The 23,475-nt window shown below is 40.7% G+C and overlaps 1 protein-coding gene across 2 annotated transcripts in view; it reads right to left on the minus strand.

The window, feature by feature from the left end:
* Window positions 1-23,475, minus strand: part of stxbp5l (syntaxin binding protein 5L) — a 437,021-nt gene that overhangs the window by 292,896 nt on the left and 120,650 nt on the right. For both annotated transcript variants that reach the window (XM_078232988.1, XM_078232987.1), the window contains exons 4-5: window positions 18,731-18,812; window positions 2,682-2,782 (exon numbers count right to left, since the gene is read on the minus strand). In XM_078232988.1, the coding sequence (XP_078089114.1) occupies window positions 2,682-2,782; window positions 18,731-18,812 (183 nt within the window). The remainder of the gene's footprint in view (window positions 1-2,681; window positions 2,783-18,730; window positions 18,813-23,475) is intronic.

Below are 23,475 nucleotides of genomic sequence, written 5' to 3' on the forward strand. Positions count from 1 at the left end.
TGTCCTGAATGGTGTTGAGCTTCTTCAATATTATTGGAGCTGCATCCATCCAGGCAAGTGGAGAGTATTTCATCACACCCCTGCCTTGTGCACTGTAGATGGTGGACAGGCGTTGGGGAGTCAAGAGGCGAGTTAACTGCTGCAAGATTCCTAGCCTCTGGCGTGCTCTCATAACCACCATATTTATATGGCTAGTCCTGTTCAGTTTTTGTCAATGATGACATTGCCTGGCACTTGGTGAATGTTACTTTCCACTTGGCAGCCCAAGCCTGGATATTGTCCAGGTCTTGCTGCATTTGGACGTGGACTGCTTCGGTATCTGAGGAGTCACAAATGGTGCTGATCATTGTGCAGTCATCAGCAAACATCACCACTATTGATGCAAGTAAGGTCATTGATGACACAGTTAAAGATGGTTGGGCCTGGGACAATACCAGAGGAACACCTGTATTAAGTCCTGGAATTGAGATGATTGACCCAAACAACCACAACCATCATCTTTTGTGTCAAGTATGACTCCAACTAGAGGGGGATTCCCCTTGATTCCAGTGTTGCTAGGGTTTCTTGATGACATAATCAGTCAAATGTTGCCTTGATGTCAAGGGCAATCATTCTCACCTCACCCCCGAAATTCAGTTCTTTTGACCATGTTTGTACCCAAGGCTGTAATGAGGTCAGGAGCTGAATGACCCTGGTGGAACACAAGCTGAGCATCAGTGAGCAGGTTATTGCTAAGTGCTGCTGATGACCCCTTCCATCACTTTACTGATGATTGAGAGTAAACCAATGGGACGGTAGTTGACTGGGTTGGATTTGTCTCTTTTCTGTTGTACGGGACATACCTGGGCAATTTAACACATTGATGCCAGAGATGTAGCTGCACTAGAACAGCTTGGCTAAGGGATGCAACAAGTTCTGGAGCACAAGTCTTCGGTACTATTGCCAGAATACAGTCAGGAACCTTAGCTTTTGCAGTATCCAGTGTCGTCAGCCATTTCTTGATATCATGTGGAGTGAATCGAATTGGTTGAACACTGACATCTGTGATTCTGGGGACCTCCAGAGGAGGCCAAGATGGATCATCCAAAAGGCTTTTCTGGCTGAAGGTTGTTGCAAATGCTTCAGTCTCACCTTTTGCACTGATATGCTGGGATCCCCCATCATTGAGGACGGGATATTTATGAAGCCTCCTCCTCCAGTGAGTTAATTGTTCACCACCATTCATAACGGATGTGGCAGGACTGCAGTATTTAGATTTGATTCGTTGTGGAATTGCTTAGCTCTGTCTATTACGTGCTGCTTATGCTATTTGGCATGCAATAGTCCAGTATTGTAGCCTCACCAGATTGACATCTCTTTTGTAGATATGCCCTCCCGCATTCTTCATTGAACTAGGGTTGATCCCCTGGCTTGGCAGTAATGGTAGCAGCCATGCAAACTTATACTCTTTGCAGCAAGGTTCTTGATTAATTATCAGGGGCATAGTTCCCTGATTAAACAATTGTTTTGTTCAAACAAAACATGCCGGGCCATGAGGTTGCAGATTGTGGTTGAGTAGAAATCTGCTGCTGCTGATGTCCCACAGCGTCTCATGGATGCCTAGTCTTGAGTTGCTCGATCTGTTCGAAATCTATCCTGTTTAGCTCGGTGATAGTGCCACACAATACAATGGCGTGTATTCCATATCACGTATTTAGATGCTTTGTAAAAGCAAAGAAGCATCATGAAGCTGAAGGAACCAACCAGTCGATATCCATGGCAGCAAGCTACTAGTTCCGTGTTTTGCCTTTAAAACAGCATCCACTGATGCTACACTTGCTCAAATACCTGTACTACATTTTAATATATTGACAAGAATTAAAAACAAAACCAGAGCGTCAGTGTTCTTAAGGTTAGATGGTGTTGGCATTGATTTATCTGCACTCACTTCAATCATTGAAGATTGTTTCCCTTCTCCTTAAGCAATGTTGCCTTGTGTTGATTTAGGGGTCTGGCCAGTCACAGCTAAATCATAACTTGATGAAAAACAATCAGACTGCTTTTTAATCTGTCATTCCAAATGATTGACTAGGCTTAGAACAACAGTCAAAATGATGTACAGGAGTTTTTGTTAAAACAAAATTGTTTTGTTTGAACAAAACAATTGTTTAATCAGGGAACTATGCCCCTGATAATTAATCAAGGACCTTGCTGCAAAGAGTGTAGGTTTGCATGACAGGAGGCGCATAATCAGATTCAACTATAATGCTCCTCGTTATCATATCACCCGTCATGAGAGTCTAAGAAGTATTGAAGAATAGCCACTTATGCAATGTGCTGAAGGGCTGCTAATATCCTTACTCCAATTCACCTCGAGGGGAAAAACTCAGGAGATAAATAAACAGCAAACTGTAACAAAATAGAACAAAAAAGGCAAGACACAAATTGAAACTTTAAATATGGGGATAGCAGTAAGGAGAAGCCATACTGCTGGCAACAGTTAAATTGAGAGGTTAGCCTTGGTATGGAAGGAAGTCACACATGTATTCATCCGATTTTATACGTAAAGCCTCTGAACATAGGCAGATAACATGATCATTTCAATAAACTACAAACCAAGGTATGTTTGTACATCAGACACTACATTTAAAATGTTCTTGTCACACCACTTCAGAAAAATAGCAACATGAATGACCTCTTACCGTTCTCGATTGAATTTGAGTGAATGAAGGATTGCTGGGCGCTTTTGTCGAAGATTCCATAAATGAAGTGTGTCATCTGCACAAGCACTTACTAAAGCTCCCTGCAGAGATATGGAAAAAGAAATTTCATGAATGATCAAATTATTCTTACTCTCCACAGGATATTTTCCACTGAAATTATTTCAATTACATGGTGAGATTGGAGAAGCTGGGAAATGTTCTAAATACAGAGGTGGTGAACAGAAGATTTGATAGAGGTTAAAATCATGAAGGGTAGAGTAAATAAGAAGAAACTATTTCCAGTGGCATCAAGATCAGTAACCACAGGACATAAGGTAATTGCAAAAGGACAAGGTTTGACATAAGGAAACATTTTCTTTACAAAACAAACATGATCTGGAATACACTGCCTGAAAGGTTGGTGGAAGCAGATTCAACAACAACTTGTAGTTATATAGTGCTTTTAAAGTAATAAATCATTCACGGCAGTTCACAGGTGCAATATAAAGCAACATTTGATACCAAGTCATGGAAAAAGATATTTGGGCAGTTGAACAAAAGCTTAATGAAAGAGATAAGTTTTAACAATAATCTTAAAAGAGGAATAAGTAGAAGAACGACAGCGAGATGTAGGGAGGGAATTCCAGAGCTTAGGGCACTGGCGGTTGAAGAAACAGTCACCAGTAGAGGACCAAATAAAATTGGAGATGCTGAAGAGAACAGGAGTGCAGCTATCTTGGAGGGCTGTATGGCAGTAGGAAATTAGAGAGGTAGAAAAGGGAAAGACTGTGAATGAATTTGGAAACAAAAATCAGAATTTTAAAATCAACCAATTTGGGTCACCAAGCACAGGGGTGACGAGTAAAGTGGACTTGGTCCAAGTGTGGACACAAGCAGCAGAGTTTGGGATGATTTCAAATTTACAGAGAAGGAATGTAAGAGGCTGGCCAAATATATTTTGGAATATTCAAGTGTAGAGATAACAAAGACTTGGATGAGGGTTTCAGCAGCAGGTGAGCTGAAGAAGAGGTAGAGTGATGGTGATGAGAAACTGAAAATATTCTCAATGATATGGGCATGTGGTCAAAAGTTCATCTTGGTTCAGTCTCCTCGGAGAGGTTGCTAGGGACTGAGATGAAATTGGTGACTAGGGAACAGAACTTGTATAAGGAATAGAAGATAATAGCTTCAGTCTTCCCATTATTTAATTGCAAGAAATCACTTTTTGTCAAGAGCCTGATATCAAATCATTGTGACAATTTACAGACAGTGGAAAGCTCAAGATATTCGGTAGCGAAGTAAACTGATGCCATGTTGTTGGATGATATCACTGAGGGGCAGCATGCTGCTGTGAAATAAGAGGGCCCCCCCCTTAAGGATAGTTTCTTGGGATCCCAGAAACTGGAGTCTAGATTCGATAGTAACTTTGAAAAGGGAACTGGAAAAATATTTTAAGCAGAAACATTTGCAGGGCTATGTTGAAAGAGCAGGGAATGGGGCTAATGATCATGAATCATACACTGCATAAGAGGCCCTTTGGCCTATCGAGTCCGCACTGATGCATTAGAAACACCTAAACTCCCATCTAATTCCATCTGCCAGCACTTGGCCCATAGCCATGAATGTTATGATGTGCCAAATGCCCATCCAGATACTTTATAAGGGATGTGAGGCAACCCTGCTCTACCACTCTCCCAGGCAGAGCATTCCAGTCCGTCACCATCCTCTGGGTAAAAACGTTTTTCCTCACATCCTTCTAAACCTCCTGCCCCTCACCTTGAACCTATGCCTCCTCGTGACTAACCCTTCAACTAAGGTGATCACTCTGTCCATGTCTCTCATCATCTTGTACACTTTGATCAGGTTGTGCCTCAGTTTTCTCTGCTCCAACGAAAACAACCCAAGCTTATGCAACCTCTCTTCATAACTTAAATGTTCCATCCCAGGCAGCATCCTGGTGAATCTCCTCTGCACCCCCTCCAGTGAATCACATCCTTCCGATAATGTGGCGACCAGAACTGCACACAGTACTCTGGCTGTGGCCTCACCAAAGTTCTATACAACTCCAATGTGTTTTCCCTGCTTTTGAAATCTATGTCACAATTGATAAAGGCAAGGGTCCCATATGCCTTTTCACCACTCAACTAACATGCCCTTTTGCTTTCAGAGATCTGTGGACAAACACACCAAGGTCCCTTTGTTCCACAGAACTTCCTAGTGTCCTACCATTCATTAAATACTTTCTTGTCAAATTACTCCTTCCAAAGTGCATCACCTCACACTTTTCAGGGTTAAATTCCATTTGCCACTTATCTGCTCCTTTGACCATTCCGTCTATATCTTCTTGTAGACCAAGGTACTCCCCGTCTCAGTTAACCACCCTTCTAATCTTTGTGTCATCCGCAAACTTACTAATCTTACCCTTCCACATAGTCATCAATGTCATTTATATAAATGATGAATAATAGGAGGCCCAACACCGATCCCAGTGGTACGCCACTGGTGACTGGCTTCCAGTCACTAAAGCAGCCTTCTGTTATCACCCTCTATCTCCTACAACTGAGCCAATTTTGAATCCGCTTGGACAAATTACTCTGTATCCCATGTGAATTTACCTTCTTTACAAGTCTCCCATGTGGGAACTTGTCAAAGGCTTTGCTGAAATCCAGATGAACTACATTGACTGCACTACTCTCATCTGCACACTTGGCCACCTCCTCAAAAAATTCAATCAAATTGTTAGACATGATCTCCCTCTGATGAAGCTATGCTGACTATATCCCTGATCAAGCTTTTCCTCTCCAGTTAGACGCCCTCCTTCAGAATTTTCTCTAATAGTTTCCCTACCACTGATGTGAGACTCACTGGTCTGTAGTTCTCTGGTTTATCTCTATATATAGCTCTTTCAAAAAGTTATCCCATGCCCAGAGGCAAATAGCCTTCTTCCATTCCATATTATTCTCTAAAACTGAGTGCCAAGGTGATTCAGTAAAAAATAATAAATTTATATTTCAATGCCATTTTGATGAAAAGGTAGACAAGGAAACATTAAACCGAGGTCCGGCTAGTACTCCCATATGGTAAATGGTCTCACTACTATTTCAAAAAAGAGCAGTTCCTGGTCCATATTTATCCCTCAACCAACGTTTACTGGTCATTATCACATTGCTGTTTGTGGAAACTGGTTGCTTACATGACAGCAGTAACTACACTTCTGAAGTATTTAATTGGCAGTAAAGCATTTTGGGTATCCTGAGGTCAGGAATGGCTTGATTTTGGGAGGAATCCTCTGTTCTGCTGTTGGTGAGCTTGGAGACAGCAGCTCATGGGCCACTGTGAGTCAACCTCTGGCCCCTGCTTCCAATCTCCCCTGCCCACCTCTCCCAATTGTCCCAAACACCTCCTCCCACATTATTTACCTTTAGGCTGGGTCCTCTACAACCTGGGACTCTGGGAGAGCCATTATGACAGAAGCCACAGCACTCTCAGTGGTGCCATTGAGCACAAGGACTGCTGGCTTCTGATTGGCCGACAGCTCTCACAAGGTGGCACTTCCACCCCAGAGGTCTTGATTTCAGGAGAAGGCCCGCCAGTGACCTTGCCACTATCTGATTGACATGTGGTTTGGCAAGCCTTCCTGAAAAGAGACACCACAGGGGTTTCACCAGCTCTCCAGCCAGCAGATGAAGATCCCAGATGCCACAACACAATTCTGCCCATAGGTGCAAGTCTTTTCTCCCTCATTTAAACAAGGGACAAAAAACAGTAAGGAACAGTACCGAGCACAGAAGTGAAAACATTATTAATATGTATTCTATATTCTGAGGTCATATTGCTCATTTGCAAAAATATAATTTACAAACAATTTTACTCTCAAATTTTATTCCTTTTGCCAATTATTTTGAATCTGTACCCTCTAGTTCTTGATGATACCTTGGAGTGGGAAAAGTTTCTCACTATTTAACTGTCCATACACCTTAGGATCTTCAATACCTCCATCAGTTTTGCCCTTAGTCACATAAACTAGTTCTTTTAAAATCAAAAAAAGGTCATGCATCACTTTACAAAAATAATTTCTTCCCCCACCAACCCCCTGCCGAAAAAAAATTATAGTAAACTTTATGCTATCTGGCACTCTGAACAACCAGAATTCTCTAGTAACCGAAATTTCTAAAACTGGATTTAAAAAAAAGTCACTTTCATTGTTCAGATAATGCACTTAAAAAAAAACTAACAATACTAACAAGAGATTGTAAATCTGCTTTAGTTGCTCTCAAGCTTTGTAATGAAATTATTAAATTATTGGGTCAGTTTTGGTTATTGCACTTGAGCAAAGATAGACTACTGGGAACAAGCATCAGTAAAGCTGACAGCTCAGTTTTTTAAAAAGATAGTTTGAAGGTCATGGTGTCAGCTTGGTCTTTAGTTGTGGTGTTTTTACTGTGATACCATGCTGTGCCGGGACCCTTGACTGCCCAGTTGTTTCCCTTCTACTACCCTCAACTCCTGAAAGACAGATGAGAACCAGGTCTTGTGGGCAGAGTAATGCAACTCCCATTAAGTGGAATTTTGGATTGACTGGCACCACCTATTACCTGAGCATGCCTGATAAAGAAGATTTTACAGCACAATGAACCACTTAAATTTGTATCTATTAAATGCACAATTTCAATTTTAGCGCGCAAGAAACAATACTTTTCACTGTATGCTAATGTGTGACAATAATAAATCAAATCAAAGAATCTTAATTCTTTTGCATCCCATACACATGCCAGATTCTCATTTCATCCACTCATTGTCCATCCAGTTTTCATACTTGCAAAGGTATGAGAGTTAATCACTGCTGTGCAGCTGCCTGCAGTATTGATTAATTGACTAAGACCAATTGTCATACTTCAGGACAATTACTTGAGAAGTGAGTTCTGACATTGCCTTACTGATTTAAGTGCGGATTACATCAAGTTCATTATTTTTACAAAATATCAGAAGGCCTATCTTTTCAAACTTGTAAGATTAAGTTTTTTTTTCTTAGTTAAAGTACTAAATCATATTAAACTGAATGATCCAATCTACGTGACTAATACAGCTGTTTTTAATATCAGCTGTCCCTAATATTGCTGCTTCAATAACATGCTTATTTTCTTCAATAAAGGAGCATAAACAAACCATGTAATGATATAGTGGGCCATAATAGCTGTCAAAATAATAGCAAGGCTAATGGCTCTTTCCATTAATTATGCACAAACACTGCATAACTTCAAGTGAAAACGGGCAGATGGTTAAATTGGGAAATCTAGAAGATGTTCAACTCCACCATTAGCTTAGTAAAAACAGTATCTCACTGTATGGTTCACCATTGAAAGGCATTGAAGACTGAAGTTTCTGTATTTCTAAGGCCATTACAGGATGTTAAGTCTTGTTCATATCAGTCTAAGCACCCTTTTAATTACATAATAAATCTTGATTAGTTACTGCCAAACATACTGTGGCATTGAAAATTAAGAATTACAAGTGCAAAGTCACATTCCTTCAGGTTTTAATTATTGTTTGAGATAAAGTATAAAAATATCAAGTTAAAAGAATCCTTTCTGGCTCACATTTCACTCTCAATCTGATCTTGCTTTCCATCTTTTTCTCTCTACACCTGATTCGATATTGAATTCACCTTATCTAATTAACACTTCTTTCTCGGTCCTTCAATTTGATTGGTTAAGTACACAGCTGCTTCCCCTGTTAACTCAAAGCCCAGATTCCGGATTTCCCTCACTGATCTATTACTATTAGCTTGTACTTTCCGAAACTTTCCATGAAAGGCAACTAAAAAATTATGGCCTGTTGTATTTAATTTAAAAAAAGGTTTCAAGGTGCTTTGCTTGAAGACAACGGAGAGCTAGCTTCTGTAAAGCTTCAAATCAAGCCAGACACTAAGTTCACTACTGAGAAATCACTTTCTCTCCATCTCTTCAAGTTCAAAAGTTGAATGTTTCTCTGAAACGAGTTATTCTGTATTCAATAAAGGTTGCCTGACACTTTTTCCATTTATAAGTCTAATCCAGAACACAAATCATTTGAATACTTATGAGAATCTAAATTAAGTTAAAATTAGGGAAAGCTATATATTGGGTGTTGGCCATGTATACAGATAGATAGATTTGCATTTATTTAGCACTTTTCAGAAACCTGGATATCTCAAGAGCTTTACAGCAGAGGAGTACATTTTTGAAGTGTATTCTCATTGACTTGAATTTCGAGCCTGTCAGGTGCGCGCGTTCCACGGGGCTGGATGCAGCCGTCATTTCAGTTTCTGGCCATGAATGTTAAAACAACCTGGTTTCATGCTGGCTAGCCTGCATAAAACACCTCCCCACATCGGAGAAGGGCTGCTGGCAGGAGCTGGTGTGTGGTGGTTGTTGTGTCGATTGGGGACCTAGCAGGAGGTTTCAAATCGGCTGAAGGAGCATCCTGAAGGTTGCCAGGAGTTTCAGAAGAGGCAAAGGGGGTTCATACAGAATGGCATCAGCACCTACTCGACACACTAGGTGGGAGGCAATGTATTTGGACACTCTGCCTCCCACTTCTTGGTCCAGTGCCCACGTACTCTCAGAGGCAGTGAGTGCCAGATGGGACATTCTGTTGGCATGGTGTGTGGAGAGGTAGCACTCGCAAGCGTAAATAAATGTGAGCACAGGATGGGGTTCTCATGGACGACACACTAATCAGTGTTATGCTTGGTTTTGTGTGACAGTAGCAACCATATTATGTTCCTTTTCTGCAACTGTAGTAAAAATATAAATCAAGATTTTGTTTCAAAGCTGAGTTTTCTATAGGTGCAGGCCTCATCAGTGCCTTATGACAGACAGCAGGGGATGAAGTGACATCAGGGTCATGGGATTGACTCCTCAAAAGTGTGTGGAAGGAGGTGGTGCTCTTGCAATGAGATTGAAGACATCCTTTGCCAGCCTAGCTGAGGGTGCGTTGAATCAAGGTGTCCATCTCCCTGAAGGTTCATCAAGTCTGCCCCCAACATCCTTGCTCAGGGCTTGCCTGGGCTACTCATCAGATCTATCAGTACAGCCTTCCTAGATGTCTGTGGAGCTGCTTCAGTATCCTCATCATTCCCAATGCCAGATTGTGCAGAGTGCAGCAGACAATGACAATAAGGCATATGCGCTTTAGAGGATAGTACAATGCACCCCGATTGGTCCAGCCAGCAGAACCTTAGTTTAGGCAGCCCAAATATCCTTTCAACTACCACCTTTGTGGAGGAATGACACCTATTGTACCTCTCATCTGCCTTTGTCCTTGGATACCAGAATGGCACTGTGCACCCACCCACACAGTTGGAGACCATCTCCGGTCCAATCAACTGACATAATGATGTCATGACATCCCTAGAGCAGCAGAGCCTCCTCCTGCAGCATTTCTGCCTGGATATAAGGCCCATGTGATACATTTTGCCATGGATGTGTGCTTTGAGAGGGGAAGGGTTTCTAAGATATCCCTGAAACTCAGACAGAGTTAGTCTATCAAGATACAGGTGAGAGAGAGGGAGAGCAGCTAGAGGCTGAAAGTCTCTATGGTTCACTGCGCAGGAATGCGGGTGGTGTATTTCATTGAATATACAGTAATCAGCAACTACTGCATTCAGTGATGCATGTTTCAAGTTAAGCATTCTGAACTCACAAATGAAGGCTAGAACAGGAGATTAAGCTGGTGTCTTGGTCTTTTTGGATGCCTTTCTTTCCCATCAGAAACAATTAACCTTTGGGATAAATCAGAGGTTTGCAGATGTTTTATAATATTCTGAAGGGTCATATTTACTTGTCTCTTAAGTAACTCCTTTGTCACAGAGAGTCAGTGTCATCAGGCTTTTCTAATTGAAACTGAAATAAGTGACAACAGTGGATAATAGTACTTCCAGCTTTTGTCCTATAATGTCAAATTTATTCGTTCCTGCTTGTAGCTCAAACTCCAACTGAGAAACGATGCACAGAGCACAGAAAAAAAACAAGCAGCTTGTATTTCTACAGCATTTTTCACATCTGGATGTGCCAAATCATATAAAAGCCAATTAATTATTTCTGAAGTGTAATCACTGTCTGTATTTCCAAACATGTAAACATTCTTCAATCAGCACAAAGGAAACTGAAGTAATATATTAGCCTGCTCTTGGAAAGTCCTATCTTGAGCCCAAGTTTTCAGTCCATGATCAGAACCTGTCAGCAGTGGAGAAGTTTACTTATCTTAACAGCACAAGCTCTTGATGACAAAACAACATACAATAATTGTCAAAGCAAGTGTAACTTTCAGCAAACTTCTTGGCCTTTTGGCAAAGATCAAGCATCAGATCAAGCTCAAGTTGGGGTGCAATGCCTCATCTTGTCAGCTTGGCTTTGTAACTTTAAGAACGGAGCAGACTTTGAACATAAATCTTGGAGTGAGACAGTCGTAAACGAGTTAGGCTGGTCATGTTACCAGGATGCCTAACATTTGCTTACCAAAGCAAATCTTCTGTGGGGAGAACAAGAACAAAGAACAGTACAGCACACGAACAGGCCCTTCGGCACTCCAAGCCTGCACCGATCAGAACTCAAGTCTGGGATGACGGTCTTATGATGGTCAAAAGAAGCAATATAAGGACTCTGAAGGTTTCACTCAGGAGTTTTGACACTAACTTCAAGTCCTGGGAGAAGCTTGCCCATGATTGTTGCACCCGGGGCAATCAAATAAAAAACTTCCTTTGAAAGCAAGCGCATTTCAAAAGTACAGAGAAAATGAAAGGAGAGGAAATCCTAAGCCAGCAACACACCTAAAACTCAATCACGTGTGGTATCCCATCCCACTGGTAGCAGAACCTACTCGGTGAAGATTGGCTGTAGCAATCACCCACATACCCAGTGGAACACCCCAGATGCGGAACATAACCATCTTCACTTTGAAGGATAAATGAGGAGACAAATATGGCCATCACTGTACACACATCAAGGTCAGACAAATAACAATAAGATGACAGACCAGTTCATCTGTTTTGGCAGTCTCAATTATTCACAGTCAAAACTGGCTTAGATCATGGCTTAGAAATCTGGTCCAACCCAGAGCTGGGTCCACCAATTCAAATGTTTACAGACAGCATTCAATATTGCCTCTGCTTCCTGACTTTAATGGTGTACAGCCAGCACTACCTGTGCATCTCATTGGATGCATACTTTTGGGAGGGTGTGGGGAGGCGTGGAGGGGGGTGGGGAGAGGAGTTAGGTTTTGGATTATCTGTGATGGCAATTAAAAGCGACTTACAGGGAAAATGCATTCTGACGGCAGAAATTCCAAAAGAACTTGCCCTAAATGTGGAAAAGTTTTCCAAACTGCAAAAGAGACCGTGAGACAGGCATTGCAGGTGAAGGAGACTCTTTCTCCCAAAAGATTGCAAAGCCCTAACGCATGTTGGAAAGCTAGAAATAGCAGATTTCCAAAATGACCTGATGGGGGTTAGGGGCGCTGGAGGGGGGTTGGTGTTGGGGGCAGTCTGCATACACACTATTAAAATGTCACGAACAGCCCTAAGATATCTACTTCACAGACAATATGGAAGAAAAATGTCATGTATGTCAATGCCATAAGCAGTGTAAACACAGTAAGAGTTTTAACAACACCAGGTTAAAGTCCAACAGGTTTATTTGGTAGCAAATGCCATTAGTTTTCGGAGCGCTGCTCCTTCATCAGATGGAGTGGAAATCTGCTCTCAAACAGGGCACAGAGACACAAAATCAAGTTACAGAATACTGATCAGAATGCGAATCTCTGCAGCCAACCAGGTCTTAAAGATACAGACAATATGAGTAGAGGGAGCATTAAGCACAGGTTAAAGAGATGTGTATTGTCTCCAGACAGGACAGCCAGTGAGATTCTGCAAGTTTGATTCTGCAAGTGAGATTGCAGAATCTCACTGGCTGTCCTGTCTGGAGACAATACACATCTCTTCAACCTGTGCTTAATGCTCCCTCCACTCACATCGTCTGTATCTTTAAGACCTGGTTGGCTGTAGAGATTCGCATTCTAATCAGTATTCTGTAACTTGATTGTGTGTCGCTGTGCCCTGTTTGAGAGCAGATTTCCACTCCATCTGATGAAGGAGCAGCGCTCCGAAAGCTAATAGCATTTGCTACCAAATAAACCTGTTGGACTTTAACCTGGTGTTGTTAAAACTCTTACTGCGTTTACCCTAGTCCAACGCCAGCATCTCCACATCATAAGCAGTGTATCCAGAGCAAGGCTAGAATACCAATGCTTTAGTTTCTTTGAATGAAAAGACTTTTAATTAGTAGCCCTTTCACCAGCACAGAACATCCTAAAGGACTTTACAGTCAACTCAGTACTTTCAAATTTTAGTCACTGTTGCAATGTAAGAAATGCAGCAAACTATTTATGCGCTGAAAGCTCCCATTATCAGTTTTCGTGATGTTGTTTGAGGGATAAATATTGATCAAGGGTAACTCTGCTGCTCTTCTTCAAAATGGTATTGTGGGATCCTTTACATCAACCTGAGACAGATGGGGACCTCCGTTTAATGTCTCATCCAGAAGATGATAAATGGGATGGGTTCTGAACAGATCTAGCAACTCCAAACTGGGCACTCATGATGTGCTGTGGGCAAAAGCAGCAGCATAATTGCAGACAACCACAATCCATAACTTCATGGCCCAGTATATTCCCTACTCTACCATTACCATCAAACCAGCGGATCAACCCTGATTCAATGAAAAGTTCAGGAGGGCACGCCAGGAGCAGCATGAGGCATCAACCTGGTGAAGATATAACACAGACTACTTGCAAGTTAACTGGTGGAGGCAACAACCAAAAGATGCTGGAGAAAGGGTGCTGCATCGGGGAGTGGGGAAGGAGGAGAGCGACAAGCGCTGCATCAGGGGGGAAGGGGCAGAGTGCTGCATGGGGGAGGGGGGGGTGGGGAGAGACAGGGGACCACACCGGAGCGGGGGACGGGGGTAGAGTGCCGCACGGGAGGGGGCAGGGAAAGAGGGCTGCATGGGCAGGGGGAAGAGGCGACATGGTGAGGGGGGGGGGGGGGGGGGGAGTGTGCTACATTTAGGGCAGAATGCTGTATTAGAGGTTTCTAACAGCTAGTTGGTTCCATTAAATATAGTGTTTTAAAACAGTGGCTCAAATAGGGCTTTAAACTGCACCTGGGAGGAGAGGGCGCCGCAGGGACGAGGGGGGGTGGAGAACGTTGTGGCGGCGGCGGTGGAGGAGGATTGCTTTTGGTGGGAGGTGCGGAGGCAGAGCACTGCGTCGGAGGGGGAAAGGAGTGCTGCATGGGGGCAGAATGCTCTATTAGAGGTTAGCTAGTTGGTTCCATTACTAAAACAGTGGCTCAAACAAGCTTTAAACTCATCCTCCAAGCTATTTTTGCCAATTTGATTTTCCCAATCTGCATGAAGACTGAAGTTCCTGGGGTTATTGCATTAACCTTGTTGGAAGAACCTCCAATTTGCTAATTTCAATAGTCTGATTACTTTTAAGAAAGGTGACAGAGGAAACCAGTTAATAATAGACCAGTTAACATCTTCAGTTAGGACACTGCTACTGTCTATAAATAAGGATAGGATGACTGAACACTTTGATAATTTAAATATTGCTGAAAAGAGAGTTATGTTGCTGAAGCTTTTTGTCTTGTTCTCATCAGGACAAATGCAAGAATGTCAAATTTCAAACAGTCACATCAATTTATACTACAGGAAGAAAGGATGCTGGTTAGTTGGCAAGAAACTTGTCTCTCCTTTCAGCAGTATTCAAGTTCTGTACTACCAAGTGACACTTTGATCATTTTCAGCTGAGCAGAGACAGAGCAAAGATTTGTAAAAGATATGTCATGACTGACAAATATAATTGAATTTTTGTAAAGATGACTGACATAGAGGGCAGGGAATTCCTACATATATTACTTGTATGAACTTCCAGAAGGAATTTCATAATGTTATTCATAATAGACTTGAGCTAAAGTGGAAGCTGTAAATTAAGCTGAACTGAAAGCAAATTATTGAATTAGTTCAGAAATTGGCTTAGTGGAAGATGACAGACAATGGGCAGGTACTCTAATTGGTAGGTTGTGACCACTGAGATGTACCGCATCTATTTATTTTATGTATCAATGACTTAGATAGTCTTTTGGCAGTACAGCAGTTGAGTGTTGCTGAAAAAAATTCCAACTGTCAAAGCCAATAATCATTGACTTTGACAATGGAATAGAAAATCACATTTCCAAATTTGCCAATGACACAAGTATTGGCAGTATTGCAAGCGATGTAAAAGGAAGCATAAAATTATAGAGAGTTATTGATAGATTAAATGGATGAACTGCCAAATGGGTTTCAATGTAGGCAAAAAGCGAAGTCATCCATTTGAACATAAAAGGGTGGAATTGGATACTTTCCGAATGGTCAAAAGTTAGAGACAGTGCAAGTACAAAGAGACTTGGGAGTTCATGAACAGAATCATTAAAATATCATGAAAATAATTAGACAGATTAATACTGGACAGAATACAAAGGGTAGAAGTCATGGTTCAGCTATATAAAGCCCTGCTTAGATCATACCTGGACTGCCATGAACACTTCTGGGCACCACAACTTACGTAGGGTGTATAGACTTTGGGGAGAATTCAATGCAGCTTTCCCAGGACGATTCCTGGACTCCCTACGGTTAAGCATTGAGGAGAGATTAAACAAACTAGAGTGTCTGTTCTGGAATTTAGAAGGTTAAGGGGTGATTTGATTAAAGTTTGCAAGATATTAGGTGGAGCAGGTAGGGTAAATGGGGAGGTGGGGGGAGAACTATTGTTGAGGAATCGAGGACCAGGGACCATTGTCTAAAAACTAGAGCCAGACTATTCATCCACCTCAATTAATGCCCATTTTTGGGTGCTCCTCATTACGAACATGATTCAACCGGCAACAGGAGAGGCCAATGCCAAGTGACCAGCCCAGCAGAGTTCCCTCTATATACTGGTGGCAGGAGGGGGGTCCTTCCCCTGGCTCTCCAAGGTGTTTTTAAAAAAATTATTCTCAAGATGTGAGCATAGCTCACTAGGCCAACATTTATTGCCCATCCCTAATTGTCTTTTAACTGAGTGTTAAGCCATTTCAGGGGGGCATATTAAGAGTCAACCACATTGCTTAGGTCTGGAGTCACATATAGGCCAGACCAGGTAAGGACAACAGATTTCCTTCCTTAAATGACATTAGTAAACTATATGGGTTTTTACATTAATTAATAATGGCTTCATGGGGGCCATTAGACTTTTGATTCCAGATATTTCCAGATTCAAATTTCACCATCTGCTGTGGTGGAATTTGAATACAGGTCCCAGAGCATTACCCTGGAACTTTGGAATATTAGTCCAGTGACAATACCACTGGGCCAGCAACTCCCACCCAGGGTCCCATCCCCCACCCCCCTATCCCCATGCCATCTCAAGCCCTAATATCCACCCCACCCTCATGAGGACCTGCCAACTTGGCACCACTTGAGTTTGTCTCCTCAATTCCCAAATGCAGTACTGGCAATAGCCACTAGGGGAGGGGGTGTACAGGAACAATGATGCTCCATAAAATCATAAAATCCAACCCTCCGTCTCAGCAATGGCTAATGGATCATGCCCATTTACCTCTATTTGTGACACTAATTCATCTATCTTGTTACAAATGCTTCCTGCATTCACATGTAGAACATTCAACTTTAACTTTTTACTTAGTCACTAATATCCTATTAATATCTTTGAACTCTGTCAGAATCTAGTTCTAAAGACATACCTTTTCTCTTCAGGTTTATATTTTTATCCTTGTGGAGTTTGCACATTCTCCTCGTGTCTGCGTGGGTTTCCTCCGGGTGCTCCGGTTTCCTCCCACAGTCCAAAGATGTGCGGGTTAGGTTGATTGGCCAGGTTAAAAAAATTGCCCCTTAGAGTCCTGGGATGTGTAGGTTAGTGGGATTAGCGGGTAAAATATGTGGGGGTAGGGCCTGGGTGGGATTGTGGTCGGTGCAGACTCGATGGGCCGAATGGCCTCCTTCTGCACTGTAGGGTTTCTATGATTCTATGATTAGCGAGCACCTCCTACCCATTATTAGTTTAAAGCCCTAATGTCCATGCTAGTTATTCAATTTGCCAGGTCATTGGTCCTGTCTCAATTGACCAGCTTCCCCTTTTCCAGTGCCAGTGCCATATATTGAAACCCCTGCTTAACATATCACTCTTTCACCTACAAATTCAAACCTCTAACCTGTTTCTTCCTCTGCCAATATGCACTGTAGTCTGGTAGTAATCTGGAGATTATTACCTTTAAGCCTCTGCTTTTTAATTTAGTACCCTCGCTCCTCAAACCTCTCTGCAGGACCTCACTGCCAGTTCTCCCTGCTATGTTGGTTCCTACATAGGCCACAGCAGTATGCTTCTCCAGCTGTGAGATTACTGCTGGTTGATGCCTCATTTGTTTTGACTAATTGTTCGCATTAATGGGCTATGTGCCAGAAAATTATATTGCATGTTGCAATTTTTCATACCATTAAAATTGCCTGCTGTGACCACATTCACCAAAACATGCACATTTGAAGCAAAAATAAACGGGAATATGAGTAGAAAATATTTACTTAGACCATGACTGAGTTTTTAAAAAAGTATTTGTACAATCATTTCTCGACAGATTGCTCGAGTAGTGACAGCTTTGGTTTTACAAATGAAAGCTTATCACATTTTGATGAAATAATTGTCAATTATCAGTGATTTGATCAGGGATTTAACTAACAGGGATTTAAGTGAAAGGTTCTGTCCGTTCCATTTGAAATTACATGCAAATAAAGAATGGTGACCGCATTCCACTGCAGTAACTCATAACAATAACAGAACTTCCAGTTAATGATTTCCACGAAGGACTTTGTAATATAGAGTTCTCTGATTTTTAAAAAACTTTGTAAAGTTGAAGATCTTTGAGAAGAACACATAAAAAGATGCATAGAAAACGTGGAACGTGGAGGGCAAGAAGAAAGTCACTGACAAAAAGCATGCTGTGTACATATCAGTTGGTGGGGAAATGGACCGTAAATTTAATACTTAGACAAGTTAATAATCTTTACCACCAAAACAAAAATCCTAAACTGAAAGCAAGCTGTATATCTAGTGAATTACTCAAACTTAGAGATGTCTTAAACACATTAACTTTCACAAACGGTGAAAGCCTTTTATAATCCTAATCTCTTAGGATTTACTTGAAGTGATCTTTTAATAAAAATATCCAAGTACGATTTTAAAGCAAATTACTGTGGATTTTAGAGATCTAGCACTTTGTTTTCAGTCAAATATGATTTGTTACTTTTAGAAATGACATACATCACTGCTGCAAACAGAAATTTCTACTCAAGATATACCATATGTTGAATTGGAAAATGTTTCAGAAGCTGCTATTTTTGGCCAGAAGTGACACTAGACATAACTACATGTGCACGGACATAATGTGAGTTTATAATAATGAAATGCATATAACTTGCTGCAATTAGCTCCTAGAAAGCATTCCTGACATCCAGGTTGCTATGGCAGCATGGGGAGTGGGGCGGTGGGGAGAGATTAGAAGTGAACGGACATGGAAATCCTTTGCATTTAATCGCGTTGTAAAGCACTTGAAAAAAATGCCAGCACTCTGGTCCACTCCAAAGGCCATGGGCTATATGAAACTGCTGGCCAAGGGCGGCCAAAACCATTACCTAGATAGATTCCTGGAAAGGGAGTGAGGTGGTGGCAGTCAAGGAGTTTGCTAAAATTATATAAATAAGTTAATTTTGCAAATCTGCCCAGAGGTCAGGGACACATCCCTAAAACAGGAGAATCTTCCATCCTACTGCAACTCTACCATCATGGCCAGAATATCCAAGCCATCACCTTTGCACGTAAATGATCTAATATTAATTATGCAGCATCTTTTAACTGCATATTATTGGCAATTAATCTGTATTAATCAGACATCAGACAATTGAGTTTTATTAGCTTACCTCATTGATCAGGAACTGAAGCTGCAATACAGCTGCCCCACTATCATGTTGACAATAGCAATCAACACCAGGACGACCTAGTCTGATGAATTATGTGTCAAGGAATCTGCTTTTAACTGTTCACACAAATATCATATAAACAGTCAGCTTTGAAGCAATGTTTATTTAAACCAGTTAATCACTTAAATTGATGTTGATAAAAAAATATTTTTTTTCCCAATTAGAACTCGAGTTGTTGGATGATTTTTCAGATCATTCAGAGTTCCTTCATTCATATCTAATTTAGGATAAGTACCAAAGTTAATGTTAAACATACTCAAGTTCTGCATATAAACTCTTATATAAAGTACAGTGCAAACAAAAAAATACCAGCCTTTCAACTTTGGGGCAAGGGTTCAATCCTAGTCCAGATTAATAGAATGAAAGTCCCTGTTAGTTGTAAAGGTCATATATAAAATACATTTGTGTAAACTGAATTATAATCATAAAGTTGGTACTCTTGCCATGATAATGATTGGTTAAGGCACAAACATGTCACTGGGGTAGAGTGCAGGTGGAAGTCTACATCTAAATGTCCTTACAGTTGGCACTGAGTGACTAAATATGAAGTTTTCCAGTCCCTAGCATCAATATCTTTCTCTTTAATCAGCACAAAAAAGGTATAAAAGTATGATGCAAGTTGCCATGTTTAATTCAAAGAAAATAAATGAAAAATACATTGTGTGCATGCACTGCATTAAATTTATGGTTAAAATATAATAGAAATGGCAATGTTTAGTTATTCTAATATTTGTGTAATATATACATAATATTATAAAGCCAAAACATGGATTGTGAACCTGTAAATCATTCCAACATACTTATGTCAGGCGGTAAGAGGAGACACTCCTGGTCAGCATGCTCTGGTTCCCATCCCTGGATGAATGGGATAGGGCATCTGGCTGTAAAACCACCTTCCAAATCCAAATAAATGATGGTTGACATCAAGGTGATCAATTAGCATTCTGGCGACCCCATTTAACATGGAAAAATCTGAAGGATGATGATGATATTCAGAATTCTATAAAGCTAGATCATAAAAAAAACTTCTATTTGTGTTTTAAAGTACGGTCTTTAAAACACTATAACCTCGTCATACTGTTTGTTGGAAGAACATCATTCAGTGCTTTTAGGATTTGTAACCATTTCTTATAGTGCCCATCTAATGTGAACTAATGGTTTATTGGTCAGAACTTTCCAGCCAACCCCACTGGCGGGTATTCCAGTCCCACCAACGGCGATGTTAGAATATAACCGGTGACAACTTTGTATTGGATGCAACGTGACCAATGGGAACAAGATGTAAGGGTCAGTTGACCAGTAAACCATGGAATCAATTACAGAGTGATGTAATAGTCAGTTGACCAGCTGATTCACTATTAGTAAGGAATTATGTAGAATTGTAGAGAGCTTGGAGTGGCACAGAGCGAGGCCCCAAGTTTGGAATAATGATATTTTTTTATTAAACCCTTTCTTTGATTTATAAGTTGGAGTAAGTTTTGTTGTATTTCATAAGCTGCATTTTTGAAGAGTTCCTTCTGAGGAAACAGCGAACACCCACCATGAATTCCCCAGCAGTGAGGGGGTACAAACAACGGGAAACCAGTGGCGGGAGGGGGGGGGGGGGGGGGAGACATGGAAAAACCTGCCCATTGTTTTAGGGATTAAGTTTTTTTTTAAATCATGTTAAGAGAGGAAAACTGAGAAAAGACTCTGACCCAGTTTCGAAGGATACCAAGATTGGATACCAGAATGTTTGGGGAGACTGAACCTAATGGAAATCATATAAAAGAACACAGAGAGCACGCAGAGCTCAGTGGTAGATGCTAAGTCCAATGGAATAGTACAGGCAGGCTGAAGGAGACAGAGGCTAGATTCTGAAGCTGAGAATGAGCAAAGATTTAGTTGCTGCAGATGTTTTTATTACTTTAAGATACCGCGAATGCAGCAATGCCATTCAAATTACCATAGGCAGAGTTGAGCAGATTCTGCAAAGTTGTTCCATTTTTGGTGAAGACCATGAAGTGGAATTCTATTTGGTCATGCACTGCTGTTGGTTAAGGATCAGATTAAATCCTTAAAAAGTTGAAAATCTTTGTGATGGAGACAGAGTTTTAAAGATTTTGCAACTGACATTGATGACATATATACTGAATCGACTGCTGAGTCAATTTATAAGATTTGTCTTAGTTGTACCTTCCACTCAATGTGTAATTTATAGATTATAATTGACTGCAATTTTCCTGTAAATATTTAACTGATGTTGATTCTGGGTTTTAGAAAATCAAGGTATTCAGCGTTTGCTTTGTTTGACTCTTGTATAGTACAAAGTCTTTAAACCGGGGAATGTTACAGTTTTGTACTTCCAGCAAATTTCGGATTTCTTTTTAAATAAAAAAAAGTTGTCTTGATTGAGATCATAGCATCAAGACTTCTCCATTTGAATCTGTGTAAGGCTGTTTTTTTCCCCCATTGTAGTGGGGTTCAATCTCCAGGTTCTGAGATTGGCATTCAAAACATATTTGTATCTAAGTTAGGAATTGGAACATAAGGGTGTTTGGCATAGCAAGGGTTAATGTGGAACTGGAAAACAGTACTGCCCACAATGTGATGTAAAGAGTCACATGACAAAAGACCTGTACACAGAGCAGACCGGTTAGGACATGGCCCAATTATCTGAAATCTCTGTTAAATATCATGAAACAGGAACAGGATAAGGAATTCCTGATGGATCAGAACAGCTGGATGAATTCCAAATTAATAACCTAAACTGATTAAATTCTTGAGCTTCCAACAAGAAGAACATGAAAGAAGAAGAAGAAGAACATGCACAGTATGGAAGAGCACATCCAGATTTTAAAAGCACACAAGGAAAATTCTAAGAAACAGATTGAGGATCTAAAAAGGGGATTAAAATGGTCTGAGCAACAGTCAGTGACAAAGGAAGAAAGATTCCAAATGAAACTGAATGCTCAGGTGAAGTTGTCAAATTTGTACAATAATTCTGTAGGGAATTCTAAATAAAGAAAGCTGAATTCAGCAGAGTAGTTGCTGAGCTGATTGAAAAGACTCAAACTTGAAAAAAAATTGGAACATGAGAATGAGCTAATTTGGCTAAACTTATTAAACAAATGGAAATAAAGGTTTAATTGCTGAAAGTGAAATTTCTGGAAAGATGATGGCAGACCCCATGGCAGAAAAAGACCGTTGTGAAGGAAGAGAGTGAACTCTCCCTCTGGAAGGAATGGGACAAGCCCATGGTGTCCAAACAAAGGTTGTTGATAAGGAAAGGTTCAACTCCAAGGTGAGCAAAAAGTGAATTAAATGAAGACAACCAAGTTCCAGAAACACAGTACTCTACGAGTTCAGCATCAAACCAACAAAGTTTGCTGATGTGACCAGAATGAGATCAGGAAGAATCAACAAGCCTCAAGACCATCTGAATTTATAAAGTCAGAGTCTTTGGGGGGGGGGGGGGGGGGGGTGAAAAGAAGGGATGCACGTAAAAAGAGATTGTATTGTAAATATATTGGGTAAGATTTGGGAGAGGTCTAGTATAAGGCTTTTTGGCATAGGAAGGATAAATGTGGAACAGCATCAACCACAGTGTGATGTAAATAGTCATATGACAAGCAACTGACACACAGCAGGCTGGTTAGGACATGGAGCAGACATGGTCTCGAGACTTGTGTTGAAGCAAGTATGAAGTTAGCTCATTGTCTGGGCTATACCTAGTACATACGTATGTTTGGGTTATACCTTATATATGTGTATATAGTTATGTGTTGACAATAAAGTTACTCTTCAACCTTTCAAGCCTCTTAACTTCTTAGTGTGACACAGAAAAAATCTTTACAACAGTGATGTTCTAAGGTTCAGGTTCCTGTGCTCAGCTGGCTGTATGCAGAATTTTCTTTGCGAATCACGTGGCCAACCCAATGAAACAGAGATCTGATGCACATGCCATCGAGACCAGGTTATTACAGCACCTTTGCAAGGACTTTGGTATTCGGGATTTTGTTCTGGTACTATACTGCAGAAAGACCTTAAGCAACAAAGGTGGAATGCAACTAGTTGCTTTATGTGAAAACAGTAGTTACTAAATTCATATTCCTATTTCTGTTAGATTGATACTTTAGAAAATATTTTGAAAATCATTATTATACTGAATCAATTATATGTCCTTGAATTATTACCCATTGGGCTCTCATGAAAATATTTTAATTGGAGTTAGTCATAAGAAAAATAATATAACAGTTTAATTACACTTCTTCTACAAAGCATGGTTTGCAGATAGAAGCATGTGCTCGGCTTAACAGTTCAAAAACTTCCGTCAAAGTAATGATGAGGTTAATAGTGCTCTGTTTAAAGAAAAATGCCACAACATCTTCTGGTGAGATCAGGTGCTCGATTAAATGCAAAATCAAACAGGAGCTATCAGAGGTGCATCACTCCACATTCAACTTCACGAATTTCATTCTCCAGCTCTCCATTAAAATGCATTGAGCAGTGTGAAGTTCTTGAATTTGCCCTGTAGATACTAAGTAAATGTGCCACAGAAACTCAAGGTTTGCCTATTTCATTACATGTACACTTTTAATGGTGTGATCATTCTTAATTACTACCTCTCTGCAACTGAAAATTAATGTTTACATCTTTGGAATCTCTTTTTAAGGTTTAAATTGTTTGAATATTGAAATTAAAAT

Source organism: Mustelus asterias, chromosome 17 (genome assembly GCF_964213995.1).
Source record: "Mustelus asterias chromosome 17, sMusAst1.hap1.1, whole genome shotgun sequence".
NCBI lineage: Eukaryota > Metazoa > Chordata > Chondrichthyes > Carcharhiniformes > Triakidae > Mustelus > Mustelus asterias.